Genomic DNA, 16,939 nt, shown 5'->3' on the forward strand with positions numbered 1-16,939 from the left:
CATCCGTACCATCAGTCTGCACGGCGCTTGCCAGCATGCGAGTCATAGATTCTTCCAAAACGGAATCATCGCCATTTTGTAGTTGGTTTGCCGCTTGAGCAATTTGTTCGGGGTTCAAAGCAAGGTTCAGGGTAAACTCTCGGCGACCATCGTCAGGTGCAGCACTCGAAGCTGGCGTGTCAGGTTCGAACTGCAATGAAACGGGCAAATCAATGAATAGTGTGTGGTTTGGGTCGAACGTGTCTGGTACATCCAAGTCATTGAAGAATTCCGGCAGAGACAACTCATCGGGGCGCTCGGGCTCCGGTGAGCCGGCATTCATCTGCGAGTCCATTTCCTCCTGGGTCAACGAGGGGCGAGGATGCTTGCGTGGTCTCCCAGCTCTTCGCTTTGCGCTGGCCGCGGTGTTATCGAGTGTTTTTGCAGTCGAGTTGGCTTTCTGTCTCTGAATGGAAGCGTAAAGCCTCGACGATATTTCCCTGACGGTAGATTGCGGAGCGGATTTCGGCAATACTCGCCGCTGAGCTTGCGGCGTGGCGGTGCTGGGACGCGAGCCATTGTCGGAAGGGAGCATCGCCGAGGCGTGGTGTGCCAAGTGTAAGACGCTCGTCAGCAACGTTCGCGTAAATTGCGTCGATCCAAACCGATCAATGGCGGATTTTTGCGCGGCTTCGTCGATGCGTAGCTGAAGATAGGCCTCAACGAGGCGCAACAGTCCGCAAGCTTTGGACTCTGTTCCCCGCGAGTCGACAATAAAGGACAGCAGATGAACCAAGCGAGGCTCTTCCTCGAGGTGCCGTATCAAGCTGGACGAGTTGTCGAGTGCGGATTCTCTATCTAATAGACCTGATTGCTGAGCTTCTTGGCGGAAATGAGTAGCCGTGGATTCAAACCCGAACGAGTCGAGAAGCCCTTTTTCGTTGTTGCGAGATCAGCCAAAGCAACACCAAAAGGATGATGATGATGAGAATAAGCTCCTTAGAGCACAGGCAAAAGCACCCCGTTCCAACATACCAACAACGAGATGAGCGATCGCCCTATCGAGCCCTCGTTGACGAGGTTGCGCAGCAGTAGAACCGTTCATCCAATACGCGATAAATGCCCTGTGGGAAAAAGTATTATTCCACAATTTTTGTGAGTCACATAGCAAGAAAAAGATGCCATCATCATCATCATCATAATCAAGAGGATGAGAGAGAGAGAGTGAGAGAGCGAGAAATGTTCGCTCCGTATCTGTCCGCACACGGAGAGGCTTCAAGCATGCGCAGTCATTCCAGAGTGACAAGAGAAAGCATGACAGACCAGGAGGTCCCTTTCATACTTTTGCTCTCGAATCATTTCGTATTGGGCGTTATTTGTCTCAGAAAAATACGCGAGAAACGCAGCGGCGATCGTCTCCAAAAACAACCAATCCAGCTCAACCAACGGTGCAGGCGTTCCGTCGTCAGATCTAGCATCCAACGCCTTTCGCAATCTCGCTTCCGCATCGCCAAATCCATCTCAGCAATCTTTCCCCTTCGTTCGACTTGCGCAATTCCTCTCTACCCAAACACAGAGGGCAACGTTCTCGTGTCAATTCTGCTCAGATTTGTTGTTTGTTTTTCCCTTCCTTTCCTTCCGCTCGAATCCAAAGTTCTATCGCTGTCGCTCTGGCGTTGGCACAGCTCGCACCACGCCGGAAAGCGACCTTCAGGAAGCAACTGCTCACAAAAAAAGCAGAAGACTCCGTCAAACCGACCCAAACCACGCGAGAGCTTGTGGACCAAACCAGGCCAGAGTTTTGGCGGGAAAAACGCAGAATCGACGTTGTGGCGGGAATGAAAAAAAACAACAAAAAACACCATGAACGAACCAAACACATGACGCGTTGCCAATGTTGGGTTTTGAAGCGATTGACGCAAGAGGAGGGACGATCGACTGATGAGAGTGAGACTGAGGCGACCACGGACGGAGAGATCGCGAGGTGGACGAGACCCTCAGGAAAGAGCTGGCACACGAGGAAGAAGGAGTAGGCGACTTTGGTGACGCGCTGGCTTCACAGTGGTGGTGGGGAGAACCGAAAGACCACTGCATGGCAGGTGGCTGTGGCTCGGACTCCCCAACGCCCAGGGGTGAGTGTCAGGAGTGGTGGATCCGTTGGGTGGGATGGACGGAGTGGCTGAAGAGCAGAACACAAGCAATTGGACTACCAAACAGCACAAGGGCAACGCAAAAAGTCAAGACTGCGCAACAAAGACTCAGACAGAGGAAGAAAGGAAATAGAGAAAAAAAAAAAAAAAAAAAAAAACAACATGAAAGTCACTTGAACGAAATGTAACAAAACCTCCCCCCCCAATAAGAATTGGAACAAAACCAGAAGATGACCGGCAAAACAAAAAAAAATCATATTGTTCAACAAGCACAAGGAAGACAACAAAAACAACACCACCACCACCAACAACACACACACCCTGCATTAATTGTCAAAAAAGTCAGTGGCCTTGGCGCGTCGTGGTGTGGTGACCTTGAGCAGAGGAGAGGCTGGTCGCTTGTCTGGGCTGAAGGCAACAAACCGCGGATCCACCTTCAGGCTGTCCTGGAAAGATTGTGCAGTGTTCTTATTGGCGTCAAAGCGAACCTTGTTGCGCGGGGTAGCTGTGGCAGCAGCAAGGCTGGGCTTGGCTGGGGCGGTTGCTGGCGCTGCGGTGCTGGCGGCAGCCTGCTTGGCTTGCTGAGGAGTAGAGAATGACGCAGCAGCAGTCTTGCTGTCTTGCTTCTTGGTGGGCGTCTTGGCAGCAGGCGCGGCGGCGGCGGCGGCGGCAGTCTCTTCAACACGCACCTTCTTCTGGGACGCGGGCGCAACTGGTGCCGACTCGGCGACAGCCTCTTCGGCAGAGCGCTTCTGGGAGACACGGGCAGGAGTTGCCACCTTTGCGGGTGTGGCAGCTGCCGGAACGACCTCGGCCTTCTTCGGAGTCGAGGTCGCGGCCTTGGGCTTTGAAGGAGTAGCGGTCTCGGTCTTCTTGGCTGCGGGGGTTGGCTGTGGCTGCTTGCCATTCACGACAACCTTGCCATTGGTTGCCTTCGCAGCGGGGACGGGCGTTTTGCCAGTCTGCGGTTGCTGTTTGTTCGAGGGTGCGTTTGTCTTCATGGGCTGGACATCATCCTCATCATCATCATCGTCGTCGTCGTCGTCGTCGTCGTCTTCGTCTTCTTCGTCCTCCTCATCCTCGTCTTCTTCATCCTCCTCACCATCGTGTCCAGTTTCACCCTCATCCCACATGTCCGAGTCATCACTGTCACTGTCGTAGGCAGATGACTTTGTGCTGGCGGCGAGAGCTGCAGCAGCAGTCTCACGCTCGGTCTTGAGTTGGCGGGTGGTGAATGCTTGGGCTTCGACCATGGCGGGCTGCTCGTGCTCGGGCATGAGATGCACGAATTGACGGCGGACCTTGTACAAGAGCTGGCGGTTTTCGGATTTGACAGTTTTCATGGCTGCGAATTGGAGCAGCTGATGCGCAACCGCGCTGGGCTTCATGCCCACACGCTCCGATGGGCGCAGCGGCCGTTGCCTTTGCTTTTTGCCCTTGGGTGCAGCCTCTTGCTCTTCCTCATCCACTTCGTCGTCCAGCTCTGTGAGTGGCGTGAAAACGGAATCCTGAAGCCGCGAGAGCACGTGCGGGCGACGCGAGAAGGCCAGCAGGCGCGAAAAGGGGTTGAGCAGCAGGGCAAACACTGCGGGCGGGACGGGGAACTTGGCAGCAGCGGTGGCCAGCTCGCCAAAGAAGACGTCAGCGAGGTGCATGGTCAAACCGTCGCACATGACGCGACGATCCTTGGGATCACGGGTGACGGGCTCGACACCTTCCTCTGGCAGCAAAGGCCGGTCGGCCAAGACGTTCGCCACCGCCTCCATCACATCTTGGTTCCACTGCTGAGCGCGGCACGCTTCGAGGATTTGGCGGACAACGAAGCGCACGAGCACATAGTACTTGTCAAGGCGCAGCTTGTCAATCCCGCCCCATTCTCTCATGATTGTCTCGAAAAACGTGTCCACAAAGAGAAGGGCTCCAGACGTGCTCTTGAAGGATTGGACGAGCGTTGCAATGCGCTCGGCGGTCTGTTCCTGCACTGCCGGCTTGTCCGAGTGCCACATCAGGAAGAACAATCCCTAGAAATTCGGAAACGATTCCGCAAAACGCAAAAGATCAAACAACAAGAGTGAGCGATGTGCGAATAGAACAAGAATACGCATATTGAAGCCAAGCGGTGAACGAGGCGTGGACGAGTCGAGTGGCAACAAGATGACGAGTCCCCATCAGGAGTTCAAAGCACCAGTGATTTCATATCCACAGTCAGAACAAGACAAGTTTCCGTCTGTCTGTTGAGTGTGAAATTCTTGCAACATTTCCAATTGCATTGGCTTTTGTTTGAGCCCGAGCCCCCGAAAAAAACAGTTTGTATGGGATTGATTTGCATTGGGCAAAACCGCTCCATGTGGAACAAAGCCAAGGCAAAAACTGCTTTTTCCTTTGAGGTTTGGGCTGCCCACTCCAACAATCGAGTCGAGTGGAATGGATCACATGGCCATGGCTGCGTCTTCGAGATTCGGGAGGGGGGAGGGTGTGCGGTGGAGGGAACGGTGCGCACCTTCCATAGCTTGAGGAGCTCCATGCGGGTGAGGAGGCCGGCAGCATGGCGCTTGGCGAGCCACAGTGCAGTCGCCTTGAACGTGCGATCGCGCTGCACGGCATCAGACACGGCAAGATTACGCGCAAACGACTCTTCGGCATACTGGTCGGACTCGGCGGCGTCGGCGGCTGCCTGCGCGGCGCTCTTCTTGCCGCTGGCGGCAGGAGTCGACGTCGAAGGGATGACAGCATCCGCTTGCTTTGGCTTCTGCTTGGATGACTGTTGCTGTTGAGGCTGCTTGGATGACTGTTGCTGTTGAGACTGCTTGTTGCTGGACGGCCGAGCTGGAGCGGCGGCTGGGGTTGGAGTCGCCTTCTTCTTGCTCTCAGTCCCTGCGACTGGCTTTGATGCTGCTGCTGCTGCTGCTGCTGCCACTGCTGAAGGAGCCTCCTTCTTCTTGCTCACAGGCGTCTTTGCGGATGGCATGAATAGCAAGGAAAAAAAAAAAAGCAATCGACAATGAACGGGTTTCTAACTGGAAAAAGAGAAAATCAAACGATGGCTGAGAAATGGAAGACTGAGAAATGGAAAACGCTGCTTCTCAGCAGAGAATAAGAAGTCGGTCCAATGTCGATGGTTGCTTCATTTGTAATGCCCCAGTGTGAGACGAATACAAAAAGAAAGAGCACATGTTGGCACTCCTATCCACTCATCTTTTTACTTTTCATTGGGATTTGCATTGAGCCAAAGTCCGTCCAATCCACCACACTCGAGTGTTGCAGCTTCTGTCGCATCATTTTTGCCTTGAGATTCAAACGCACAAAACAAAATCAAAGCGAGTCAAAGAGTCTTTGTTTCTCAAGCTATGAACGCGACGCAGCTGCAGCACGTCCTGCTTGATCTGCTGGTCGTGCTGGCCGTCGTGCTCTACGTCGTTGTCTGCCCATTCACCAAGGTCGAGGAGAGCTTCAACATCCAAGCCATCCACGACTTGCTCTTTGCTCTGCCGCAAATCCAGCCAGTGAACAACATCGAGGGTCTGCTCGCACGATCGTCGGACGCTGCAAGCCAGCTAGCATCGTGCGCCATCCCAGTCATCCCATCGTCGGTCGCAGAGGTGCATCCGTCCGACTGGCTCAAGTATGTCGACTGTGTCGTCGAGCATCAGTTTGACCACTCTCGGTTTACTGGACCAGTCCCGCGAACCTTCATTGGTAAAAGCGAAGTCAAATCTAACCTGCTCAGATTTGCACCCGACTCACTAAACCTCTGACAAACCACTTTCGAATATGTGCGATTCACCAGGCGCAATCCTCGTCGCTGCAATGTCGGCTCCATTCGCCATTCCGGCGTTCTACGCGTTTCATAGCAAGCTGGCTGCTCAGCTCATCGTCCGCATCGTTCTGGGCTTGTTTGTGGCCTGGACGTTTGGGCGGTTTTTGCGAGCCATCACTCGCCGCTACTCTTTGCGGACGGCCGTGTATGTCGCCATCCTGAGTATCTGCCAGTTCCATTTCCTGTTTTACGCGAGTCGCACTCTGCCAAACACGATGGCCTTGCCTTTTGTTCTGCTGGCTCTTGCAGCCTGGTTGGATGGTCGGCGACAGGCAATGGTTGCTTGGTTTGCTTTTGCCGGCATCATTTTCCGTGCAGAGCTGGTTGTGCTGTTTGCACCGCTGCTTCTGTCCGAGCTCGTTGTTATGCTGCTGGCATCGCGAGCGCAGCCCCACACCGCCGCCCAACCTTCATCATTCGGCTCGCAGTTTGCCAAGCTTGTGGGCACTGGTATTGTAGCTGGTATTGCGAGCCTGGCCCTCACCATCCTGGTTGACTCTGTCTTTTGGCGGCGGTGGCTGTGGCCTGAAGGCGAGGTCTTGTACTTTAACACGGTTCTCAATCAGTCGGTGAACTGGGGCACCATGCCATTCCACTGGTACTTTACCTCCGCCCTCCCACGAGCGCTCCTCGTAGCCTATCCGCTCAGCGTGGTCGGCGCGTTCAAGCATTCCCAGCCCTTCGTTGTGGCGGCCTGTTTCGTTTTGGGCTACTCTTTCCTGCCACACAAGGAGCTGCGCTTTATTTTCTATTCCGTGCCGCTCTTCAACCTCTCGGCCGCGCTCGGCTTGCAGACAATCTATAATGCGTTTGACCGACCTGCGACTGCTGCTGCTCCAGCTCTTCTTGGCGGGCATGTGCGGTCGCTTGTGCGCCTTGTACTCAAGTGGCTGGCCAACCTTGGCCTTCTGTTGTCGGTGGTGGCAACGCTCTTCTTCTTGTTCGGCACTACCTACAACTATCCTGGCGGCGAAGCCATTCTGTACGCCGAGACAAGTCCACAAGTCGCCAGGATGGCTGCTCGCTCGCAAGGCGAAGCCCGACCTGTGCTGCATGTGACAAACCTTGCCGCCCAAACGGGCGTGACACGGTTTTTGCAAATGTCGCAATATTGGGAGATTGACAAGACGGAAGGGATGCGACACGCCACAAACTACACTTCTTTTGACATTGTCATTGGCGAGCCGCAGCATCGCAACCTGCTAGTCGACTCGTACTCGTCGCTGGCCACGATTCCCATCTTTGATGGCACCTCAACACCAGACTTTGCCGGCATTTGGGCCAACGTCACTTCTGCGTTTGTCCCTCCCGAAAGGAGTCCGCTTGTTCGGCTGTCCTTCCGAGAGCGGTGGCACCTCGTTTGGAAGCATCTCAAGATCAATCCCATCCAGACACGCACCGGCCTGCATGTCCTCGTGAGCAAGGACTTGACTGATCGAGTGTTTGGTGCAGCTCCCTCGAATCCACAGCAAGAGCGTGCAAGGAAGGAAGTTGAGGCGAGGCGGCAGCTTCCAAAGGACTAAATGCTGTGACAGGTTTTGCTCGCATGCATACTCTTCGATTTAGTACATGTACATTGTGTCTTTTATTATTCTCAGCACATCGATTGAAAATTACATCAATGCTGCGTTTCATTCAAAGCATCGCTACAAGCATTAAAGCAAAACAACCGACCCGTTTGCAACCAGCGGCCTTATAGGCTCATAGCGCAACAGGAATTGATCGCCTTTGAGCAAGGTGACGGAATTGACACCGGAAACATCCGCACGCTCGATTTCAACGTCGCCAACATCCTCCATAACTTTGCAAAAGACATGGGTTTGCAGATCTGGTTCTGGAATCATGCCCTTCTGCAGAGGTTGAACATACGGGAATAGAAGCAGAAGATGGCACGAAAGAATCCAAAGTTTGAGGGTGAGTGTAAGGAAGGGAAGTAGTGCCAGAGGGTGCAACTTTCAGCGTTTCGTACCTCATCCAGCCGTTGAATCATTTCAGGAAAGTCGTGCAAGCACGAATTCGAGTAGTGTTGTTCCGAAAGCGTGACATAGCTGCATCGACCGAGAAACCAATAAGCCACTTGAAAAACAAACAAAACAAAAAAAAAAAAAAAAAAACAAAAAAAAAAAAAAACAAAAAAAAAACCGCTTAAACACCAGCAACGTACGAATGGGTAAATCTTAGCTCCTCTGGGGATAATCGCTGGCGCATCTCAGCCGAGCTGAGAATGTACATGGCATGTCGTTGGATCTTGGTCAGCCGGGTGCGCAGATAGCTGCGAATGACAAAAAGCAGTCGGTCGTACTCCATCCGCTTGAGGTTGTTTGCAAACGCGGTCATGACGTCCGACGATTGAATTTCAGACAATTGTCGAATCTACGTCGAGGGAGACGGGTAGCGAGAGATGGGGCAGTGAGAGATGCCCGAGCTCGACCAAAAGTGTTTGCTTTCAGTTTTTCAGCACGGCTTTTACCTGGGTCTGGACATTGTCAGTTAGATCCTTGACGAGCTCGGACTCGAATTGTAGAATCTCAGGCGCGTTCTTCTCGTTCAGCCAGCTCTGTGAGGAAGCAAGTGATGAGCGAAAATGGATTGAGTTCACTCGCCTGCTCCGTCAATCGCACGACGCAATCGCAGACAAGTGGCAAGTGCACAGTCGCAAGTCAAGCATGGTTGGGCCGCATGAGCGACGTTGCTGTGCCTGAGGGCAGCACGCAGAAAGCAGTGCCAAACAACAACGAATTTTGGCGGGAGAGTGGCTGTTTTCGCGCCAAACTGCAGGTCGAGTCGCCAAAACGCCTTCTCCCCAATCGCCGTCCTCTCGCTGTGTCACCGTTTGGCTGCAAAAGCAATAGTCCTACCTGTTTTAGTCGCCGCACGTCGTTGTTCAGTTCAGCGTCAAACGCCGAGTCGTCCAAGTCGTCTTGAAACATGGATTGGGGCAAAACGAAAAAAAAGGACTAGAGCTACTGTAGATGGCTCTGGCATTGTTTCGTTCTGAGCAACACACAGCCACAAGTGTGAAGCAAAAGAGTAGGAAAGAGCAAAAGGCACAGTGAGCTCACGAAGGAAGGAGAAGAAGAAGAAAAAAAAATAAACCAGGAAAAAAACCAAAAAAGAAGTTCCGCCACCGGGACTCGAACCCGGGTCTGGGCAGTGAGAGTGCCCCATGCTGACCGTCTATACCATAGCGGAGATGTTAGTTTGGTTGGGCGGTAAGGTAGACGAGTGAATTGTAGTCCTATGCAGTGCTTGTCGAAAGTTGGTTTGTCATCGCATCAGTTATTCTTTTGCATGGAACGTCTGTCTTGTTGCTTGTTCTATTCTTATAGGTTGGTTCTTCGGAGACAAGAACTGTAAAATGACGACTCATTCTTCATACTCTTTTCTCTCTCCTTTGGACCCCTTCCCCGACCTCCTCCTCCCTTCCCTTGCGCCAGTGTGCTCAAATAAATGTATGGTACCCTCAATCGAAATTGCACACACCTCCCATGCTTAAAATTGATTGCAAAACGATTGTCGGCATATAATCCTTTTTATAATCTCGACTACTGCGTCAAACTCGGCTTGCTTGGCTTCCTTGAACGCCATAAATTCAGCCGCATACCCGACAAGAGCGACCATAGGCACAGGCAGGCACAGCCAGCGGCAGGAGCAGCAGGGAGGATTCCAAACCCTGCAAAAACGGTTCTCAGCTCAGCCTGACACTGGCATTCAAATGCATTGCGAGCGGAGACAGGACAACAATCACTTGAACACATAGGTCCCGCTCATGGAATCACAGACGTCTTGATACGCTTGCTGGGCCTCTTCGTCGGTCATCCATCGGCCGCCGCCGCTTTCCACGAGCTTTTCAAGGAAAGCCAAGGTCATGTCTTCGTTTGTCGGTTTCGCATCAGGCACAGCAAAGAACACGGGACGGTCCAACAGCGCGAGTCTCTCTGGTAGCTGCTGTTGTTGTGCAAGCTGCCAGGCTGCCTCGATAGTCTGGCCAGGCAGGACTGGGTGCTTGCGCTCAACGTCAAGCGTAAATGTCATGCTCTCTCGTCCGAGCATCCTGCCCAGCAATTCGATTTTGTCGCTTGGTGAAACCTTCAGCGGACGACAGTACGTGCTGTACTCCTCGATTCTGGGCGGATCGCCTGACACTACGCACACTCTGATCAGAGGCTTTGTGCACATCAGGGAGAAACGAAGAAAAAACCCAAAGAATAATGAACTCTTCAAAACAAAAAACATAAACGCGATTGCAACTGCATCGACGCCTGTGATCGCCTGAGCTCGGACTCTGACATGCCTGTGAAATGACATACATTGTTAGATCTACACCACTCATTGTAAAGTGACATACACTCATTCTCCATTAGCTTGAGCGAGTAAATTTTTAGATAAATTTTTTATCAAAATTTCCAGGATTGGACTTGTTTTGCAAACTGTGTTGCGAGTAACGAACTGACCGCCCCGACCATCTCAAAGCTGGTGGCGATCAGTGAGCAATGGAGTGCTATCTTACAATAACATCACCCGGGTTGGTTGTCAAGGCTTTGAGATCCATTTTAATGAAATTCCTCCCGTGCGCCAGTCCAAGTTTTGTTTGATATTCCTGTCGTTCGATTCGTGCTCTCCACAAACGGGTCTGAAAGGGGTTGCCGCAACACCACCACCACCAGCGCCACAGAGCCCCCCATACATGACAACACGCAGGTCGATGCTGTTGGACCCCGCACCGCCGAGCGACAGCTCTGAGCTCACCGACGAGAGCTCGTTGAGTCACCAGCTCGAGACCCAGGCGCAAGATCCAAAATCGCCCGGATTGGACGAGGCCGCTGCCGCTGCCGCTGCCGCGCTCGCAACCACCTCCGAGTCGCTGCTGCTGCCAGCGTCCTCGTCCTCTACACCGACGGACGGCACGTCGCTCGCCGCATCTGTAAGCAAAGCCCGCGCTCCAAACCGCATCTGTCACCATTACTCTTCGACCCCGTCGCGTGCAGCAAGCCCATTCTCTCTCAACTTGCCCTTCCCGCTTTTCCCCGTCTCCTCCCTGCGCCTGCCACACTTGCTTCTTCCTTCTCTGTGCGTGTGGCGACCGCTGAAGCAACGGCGAAACAGAGACACCAAACGAAACAAAAAGCACAAGAAAAAAGAAAAAAGAAAAAAAAAAAAAAACGAAAAACCCCTCCCCAAATAAAAAAAGCACAGTTGGTCTGGTTTTTAACTTTTTTTTTCTTCACTGAAAACCTGAGCAAACACAACAAAACGCGCATTTTTTTTTTTTTTTTTTCCAAACAAGTAATGCGAAACAGCTGTTTGTGTCCTTTTGCAAACTTGCCTTTGCCTGCCGCCCATTTTCGATGTGTTTTTCCCCCGCTGCCTCACATCCTGTTCCCCCGCTGCCTCACATCCTGTTCTCTAGGGAAAAGCGAATTGTCGTTCAAATGGCTGTATCAAAAAAATCAAAGGGAAAAAAAAAAAAAAAAAATGAAAAAGAGAAACCCGCCCTATCCACCCACTGCTCGGTTGTTTGTCCCTTGTGAGTGCTCGCCTTGGCCCGTAGCGCGGGATGCATGGGTTGCCACTTGCACGCCGTGGCCCATGTTGCTGGGCTGAAGGCGAGCCGCAACACGGCGCGGACGCTGTTGAAGCGAGACTGACTTCTTTGAACCAAACCCTGGATCCGAAAACGATTTGGTTTGGTTGCCAGCGATTCGTTGGCGTCGGGTGTTTATGTGGGACTTTGATTTTGCGATCGATCGACCAGCAACGTTGAGAGAGAGTGTGTGTGAGAGAGAGAGAGAGAGAGAGAGAGAGAGAGAGAGAGTGTGTGTGTGTGTGTGTGTGTGTGTGTGTGTGTGAGTGAGAGTGAGTGAGTGAGAGCGCGAGCGAGCGACGTAACCGAAGCCCCGACCCCGTGCGTGACTCAGAACTTGAAACCACTTCACACTCTGCTGTCGTCTCAAACCTCATTTTCGCCCGACTCTAAACGATTGACTTGGTTTGCCAAATACAGCAGTCGGAGACTAGGTTTGCCTCACAGTTAATGACAAGACGGCATAGTTACATGGCGTCCATTGTCGTGACAGACCATGAAGGTGTGGAGTCGTTGCACCACGATGGCTCGAGCGGCAACACGCCAACAACAACCCTGCGACCAGAGATCAATTCTTCGGTAGAGCCCTCACCGGCCGTCTCAGACGCGGAAGACAGCGATGACGAGGTCCTTCAAATGAAGGCGCCGCGCACGAAAGACTTGTCACGATTTCTGGACAAGCACGAGCCCAACATTGTGGAAAAGCGCCGACCCTCCTACGTCATTTCGAGCACGGGACAGGCGCAAATTCTCGAAGCCCATGTCCCGCTGGCTGCAAAAGCCTCGTCCGATTTGACAGCAATACCAGTGACGGTGCAGCACCGTTTCTCGGTTGATCAATTCCTTCCCAAGGCCGTTCCGCTGCATCGTCTGCCGTCCATCAATCAACTAGACACTGTCGACGTAGACACCACACGTTACAGCATGAACGACCCGACACGTCAGAGCATGCTGCTTGAAATGCCGCGAAAAAGCACGTTCATTGGAAACGACTCGACCTTGGAAGCATTTCGGGAAGATTCGCTGGTGGTTGCTGGCGAGCATCGTAAGGCGGTTTGTTGTTCTTGTTTCTTTCTGTCTGTCTGTCTGTCTGCAAGTTTTTACCTCTTGGGGGTGGTGGTTTTGTTCTTCCCTGTTGTCATGATAACTCACTCATCTGATTTCTGGTGTCTTGGCCATCTCATCTCATCTTCTCCAGAGGCGACGGATGGTGGCCGGCGACCTGTGCTTCACCTTTCCATCCGCTACACGATGACGCAGGCAGACGCCTCAAGAAGCGTTCCCAAGATGCAGCTCGAGCTGAGCGAGATCCAGTTGGCGAATGTCTCTGAGGAGCTGATGGCCAGCAACCCCTTTGTCGAGTTTTACCTCCACCTGTCGGCTTCATCAGAGGCAGTGGCAGCAACAGTGCCGTTGGTTCAGCACGCGCCAAAGGACAGCGCGCTTGTTCGCACCACCAGCACGACCAAGTTCAATCACGCACAGGCCAATGCCCCAGTTGCTGACGACACCTCCATCACTTGGCGCGATATTCTCGTCTTTGATTGGGATGGCAAGCGGACACGTGCAGACCGCGCCGAGGCGCCAAAGGACGCATCCTCGCTGCAACCGGCCACTGCGAAGCGCTCGCTTTCGACCTCTCGATCCCGTTACCCAATCTTGCGTGGCGTAATCAAGTGCAACACTTCTCAAACAAGTTCCACGAGTCTGCCACCACCACCAGCAGCAGCATTGTCTAACAACGAGGCTGGAGCAGTAACCACCATGCCCAGCTCTCCCAGGCTGGGCTCTCGATCCGCACTTGGTTCCAGCTCGGATTCTTCCTTCGAGATGCAGTCGTTGCCTCGTCACCATTCAGCCCGACTGAGCGGGACTTCAAAGTCCCAAAATCAGTTTGGCATTGCTGCCCTCCTTTCGTCAGTGGCTGCGTCCCCCGCCTTCGCCCAACCTGCCGCAGCAAATGCAATGCTCTCGTCCTCCTCTCTCGTGCAAAACACTTCGGTTGTGTCTGCGGTTGGCGAGATTGTTGTTCGCCTGGCCAACATGCGAGGAGATAGCGTTTCTTCAACGTGGTACCGCGTCACGGCGCTGCACCCGATTTTGCATGACAGATCAAACAGCGCATCGTTGATGCCCAAGCACCTTCTCCAAAACATTAAGCGCCGATTCGGCATCCACGACCGGAACATGCAGTCTGAGACTGTCGATCTCGCAAGGGTCCTGCACAACAATGATCCGTCAAAGCACAAGCTATGGCGAAAACGCTGCTCGTTACGAACATTGATTGCCCTCTTCTTGTGCATCTTCCTGATTGTAGCCGTGGCAACCTCGGTGTCTATTACCTACACGGCCTCCAAAGACCAGACTTTGAAAACTGCCGCCGCCTTGCTGGCTGCTCAAGCAGTTTCGATTGACAATCAGCTGGGCGAACTCCTTCTACCACCACTCGTTACCACCACTGTAGCCGCCAACATGCTGCATCTCATGCCATCGCCCAACATTACAGTTCTGGCACATGCAATATCGAGTACCTTTTCGCAAACAGACGCCATGCTGAACGCCACGCTGCTGTACTGTGCCACCCCGACCGGCCTCTTTGTCGGTGCAGGCTTGACTGGAGATAATTTCGACACTCCATGGATTGCTATTGTCGATCCCTCTGGCGGCTTGGTGCGCGACTCGTACGGCGTCTCTACGACATGCTTACCTTGGGATTTGAACTGTCAAGTTTACAACACTTCAAACGTCCTTTACCCTCCGGCGGCTTACAATGCAACTTCGCGTGCCTGGTATGCTCTTGGCATCACGACAACAACCCCAGCATGGACTTCGGTCTATACGTTTTCGTCCCCCGTGCAGGCTGGTATCTCGGGTGTTGCGCCAGTGCGAGACCCTGTTTCCGGCGAAATCCTCTATGTCGTCGCGATCGATTTGCTCCTCACGGGCATTTCGTCCTACATGGAGGGTCTCGACCTTCAAGAAGGTGGACTGTCCATGCTTTTGGAGCCATCCACGTCCAACCTCATTGCGACCTCGGTCAATGCCCCTCTGGAGGCTGGCGGCTCGCTTGTCATTGCTCAGCACAGCGTGAACCAAGCTGTTGCCGAGGTGTCGCAGGGGGCTTTGTGTGCGCTGTGCGGCTGTCCTCGGAATGGAAACTACTCGTGGTACTGCGGAGCTCTGGCACCATTGCACCCCTACCAGCAAGTTGAGACGTTCACTCTGAGCAATGACATGCTCGCCACCGTTCATCTCTTCCGGGACCTCACGGGTCTTGAGTTCATTTTGATCGTTGCCGTTCCCCAGAGCGTCTTTTTGGAGGGGTTGAACACTGCGATCGGGGAGTCCATTGGTGCTGCAGCCGGTATCACGGTCGGCTCATGCTTGCTGGGATTTTTGATCCTGACGCTTGTCACGCGGCAACTCATGCGCACCACCAAACAACTGAGTGAGTTTTCGGACATGAATTTCTCCAGTGGCGTGGACGAGTCCGATCTGAATGCGCCCATCAAAGAAGTGAGTCGCGTTTCCAAGGCGCTGCTCCACATGCGTGCCTCCCTCCGGTCTTTCTCCAAGTATGTGCCGCTTGAGGTTGTCCAATACCTGGGTCACAACAACATGGTTGCATCTCTTGGCGGCGATCGGCGCTTTATCACCATTTTCTTTTCGGACATTGCCGACTTTACCAAGATTTCCGAAAAGCTCGATCTTGACATGCTTATTGAGCTACTTGGCGAGTACTTGGAAGAAATGTCGACTATTGTTAATTCGCATGGAGGTAAGCAACAAAAAACAAAACAAAACAAGAACAAAAACAAAGTCGTTGCTTTTTTGATTGTTGCTGTTTTTCAGTTCCAATTTGAACAAGCGCTCACTGATGGAGTTCATGTTGTGCCGTTCTGTGTTTGGCCATTGCCTTCCTGGATGCAGGAATGGTGGACAAGTATATCGGTGACGCCATCATGGCGCTGTGGAATGTTCCCGTTGCCAAGGAGGGTCACCCAGTTCTTGCTTGCAGTGCTGCACTCGAGTGTCACCGACGACTTGCCGAGCTTCGAAAAGGTGCGTGTGCATGGCGTTGGTTGTGTTGAGGGTTTTGTGATTGCGAATGCTGATTGCCGATGATGGCTTGATTGGGTTGCAGCGTGGGTGGCTCGAGGGTTCCCGGAAGTTGCTGCACGTATTGGCATTCATTCCGGCGAAGCCATTGCTGGCAATTTCGGATCCAAGGCTCGCTTGAACTACACGGCGATCGGTGATGCCGTGAATCTTGCCAGCGTACGTGGTTTTGTTCGTTGGTGTGGTGTGGTGTCTGATTGCGCGGAAATGGCATGTTTCAGCTCACCTCTTGGTTGCTCCTCGTTTCATTCGGCAGCGTCTAGAGGGCCTCAACAAGTCCTATGGCACGTATGTTATGATTTCCCAAGACACTTACGCTCACGTTAGAGATTTCTTCGTCTGTCGGCCTCTGGATCTCGTCGCAGTCAAGGGCAAGGCGCTGCCAGTTGTCGTCTACGAGCTCATTTGCCACGTCGCAGAAGCAACCAGCGACCAAATCACTAAAGCCAAGCTTTTCACGCGTGCGTTTGAAGCCTACATTGCTCGCGACTTTTTCGGCGCGCAGCAGCTCTTTGTCGAGTACCAGCAGTTGGTGCCAGACGACGAGGCGACCAAGCTTCAGCTCGAGAACCTGACAGATCTGATTCACAATCCCATGCGAGCCAATCTTGTGCGCGTGATGCACGAAAAGTGATTCAGATGGTTTTTCATTTTTTTTTTCGATTTGAGGTTCTGTTGGTGTGTGTTGATGTGTGTGTATGAATGTGTGTTTGTCCAACACGATTTTTTGATTCCTGTTGAAGGGGGCAAGCCAGGGAATGCTGTTGAGAGTTGCTTGACTTGGCGCGCAAATGTCCTTTGTTTTCTCCTTCCCTCACCTCCCCCCCCATCATCTATCGATCGTCTGCGCCAGTCGACGGACAGCACGCACCTCAGTCACCACAAGCCTTCCATTTCCATTCAGTTTCTATTTATTCTGTAATTCCAGATTTGGAACGAGTTCAGTCCCGCATTTTTCCATTTTTTGCAGAGTAAGCTTTCTTCTTCTCCACTCCCTTCCTTTCCTCCTCTTCCTTCTTCTTCTTCTTCTTCTTCTTCTTCTTCTTCTTCTTCTTCTTCTTCTTCTTCTTCTTCTTCTTCTTCTTCTTCTTCTTCTTCTTCCTTCCTCTTCTTGGATCTGATGAGCACGAGATTACAATTTATTTTGTTTTCTTTTCCCGACTGCATCGATACATGCTGACACGCATTCGTTTGCGTCAAAGCGTTGGAAGATTCGCCCTCGTGGTGTTTCTTCCCAGCGCCTAGCTCAAGAACAACGGAGCCTTGTGCTCCGAACTATCGCTTCTACTA

At 52.7% G+C, this 16,939-nt stretch overlaps 5 protein-coding genes and 1 non-coding gene across 6 annotated transcripts; 2 read left to right on the plus strand and 4 right to left on the minus strand.

The window, feature by feature from the left end:
• Nucleotides 1-10: 10 nt before the first annotated feature.
• Nucleotides 11-2,212, minus strand: CAOG_00106 (hypothetical protein; the record flags this gene model as incomplete). Its single annotated transcript, XM_004364920.2, has 3 exons — nucleotides 11-912; nucleotides 1,015-1,103; nucleotides 2,190-2,212. Coding segments are annotated over 3 exons (1,014 nt in total), but the record flags the coding sequence as incomplete, so codon positions are not given.
• Nucleotides 2,213-2,364: 152 nt separating this feature from the next.
• Nucleotides 2,365-5,176, minus strand: CAOG_00107 (hypothetical protein). The gene is made up of 2 exons (XM_004364921.2): nucleotides 4,630-5,176; nucleotides 2,365-4,150 (listed from the first exon to the last, which is right to left on the minus strand). The coding sequence occupies exons 1-2, from the start codon at nucleotides 5,095-5,097 to the stop codon at nucleotides 2,456-2,458; spliced, it is 2,163 nt and encodes a 720-aa protein (XP_004364978.1). The 5' UTR covers nucleotides 5,098-5,176; the 3' UTR covers nucleotides 2,365-2,455.
• A 156-nt stretch (nucleotides 5,177-5,332) lies between these two features.
• On the plus strand, nucleotides 5,333-7,563 carry CAOG_00108 (membrane protein SB87). The gene is made up of 2 exons (XM_004364922.2): nucleotides 5,333-5,825; nucleotides 5,917-7,563. Exons 1-2 carry the CDS (start codon nucleotides 5,477-5,479, stop codon nucleotides 7,467-7,469), a joined length of 1,902 nt encoding a protein of 633 aa, XP_004364979.1. The 5' UTR covers nucleotides 5,333-5,476; the 3' UTR covers nucleotides 7,470-7,563.
• CAOG_00109 (hypothetical protein) lies at nucleotides 7,512-8,891 on the minus strand. Its single transcript, XM_004364923.2, has 5 exons — nucleotides 8,805-8,891; nucleotides 8,417-8,503; nucleotides 8,111-8,319; nucleotides 7,916-7,994; nucleotides 7,512-7,796 (listed from the first exon to the last, which is right to left on the minus strand). Exons 1-5 carry the CDS (start codon nucleotides 8,874-8,876, stop codon nucleotides 7,602-7,604), a joined length of 642 nt encoding a protein of 213 aa, XP_004364980.1. The 5' UTR covers nucleotides 8,877-8,891; the 3' UTR covers nucleotides 7,512-7,601.
• Nucleotides 8,892-9,065: 174 nt separating this feature from the next.
• Nucleotides 9,066-9,138, minus strand: CAOG_09296. Its single transcript has one exon. It is a non-coding gene; the product is annotated as a tRNA-Glu (tRNA).
• A 1,394-nt stretch (nucleotides 9,139-10,532) lies between these two features.
• On the plus strand, nucleotides 10,533-16,384 carry CAOG_00110 (hypothetical protein). Its single transcript, XM_004364924.2, has 6 exons — nucleotides 10,533-10,870; nucleotides 11,951-12,575; nucleotides 12,729-15,308; nucleotides 15,461-15,592; nucleotides 15,675-15,808; nucleotides 15,906-16,384. Exons 1-6 carry the CDS (start codon nucleotides 10,634-10,636, stop codon nucleotides 16,281-16,283), a joined length of 4,086 nt encoding a protein of 1,361 aa, XP_004364981.2. The 5' UTR covers nucleotides 10,533-10,633; the 3' UTR covers nucleotides 16,284-16,384.
• The last annotated feature ends 555 nt before the right edge of the window (nucleotides 16,385-16,939 follow it).

The sequence above is a fragment of the Capsaspora owczarzaki genome (genome assembly GCF_000151315.2).
Source record: "Capsaspora owczarzaki ATCC 30864 unplaced genomic scaffold supercont2.1, whole genome shotgun sequence".
Lineage (NCBI taxonomy): Eukaryota > Filasterea > Ministeriida > Capsasporidae > Capsaspora > Capsaspora owczarzaki.

What these genes read in the sequence shown, in the direction of transcription:
- CAOG_00107 (XM_004364921.2), bottom strand. Translation starts at nt 5,097, where the DNA reads ATGCCATCCGCAAAGACGCCTGTGAGCAAGAAGAAGGAGGCTCCTTCA. An exon ending in AGCTCCTCAAGCTATGGAAG is followed by an intron (nt 4,151 to 4,629) that starts GTGCGCACCGTT and finishes CCGAATTTCTAG; the next exon opens with GGATTGTTCTTCCTGATGTG.
- CAOG_00108 (XM_004364922.2), top strand. Translation starts at nt 5,477, where the DNA reads ATGAACGCGACGCAGCTGCAGCACGTCCTGCTTGATCTGCTGGTCGTG. An exon ending in AGTCCCGCGAACCTTCATTG is followed by an intron (nt 5,826 to 5,916) that starts GTAAAAGCGAAG and finishes GCGATTCACCAG; the next exon opens with GCGCAATCCTCGTCGCTGCA.
- CAOG_00109 (XM_004364923.2), bottom strand. Translation starts at nt 8,876, where the DNA reads ATGTTTCAAGACGACTTGGACGACTCGGCGTTTGACGCTGAACTGAAC. An exon ending in GAGCTAAGATTTACCCATTC is followed by an intron (nt 7,995 to 8,110) that starts GTACGTTGCTGG and finishes CGGTCGATGCAG; the next exon opens with CTATGTCACGCTTTCGGAAC. An exon ending in TGATTCAACGGCTGGATGAG is followed by an intron (nt 7,797 to 7,915) that starts GTACGAAACGCT and finishes CAACCTCTGCAG; the next exon opens with AAGGGCATGATTCCAGAACC.
- CAOG_00110 (XM_004364924.2), top strand. Translation starts at nt 10,634, where the DNA reads ATGACAACACGCAGGTCGATGCTGTTGGACCCCGCACCGCCGAGCGAC. An exon ending in GGTGGTTGCTGGCGAGCATC is followed by an intron (nt 12,576 to 12,728) that starts GTAAGGCGGTTT and finishes CATCTTCTCCAG; the next exon opens with AGGCGACGGATGGTGGCCGG. An exon ending in ACTTGCCGAGCTTCGAAAAG is followed by an intron (nt 15,593 to 15,674) that starts GTGCGTGTGCAT and finishes ATTGGGTTGCAG; the next exon opens with CGTGGGTGGCTCGAGGGTTC.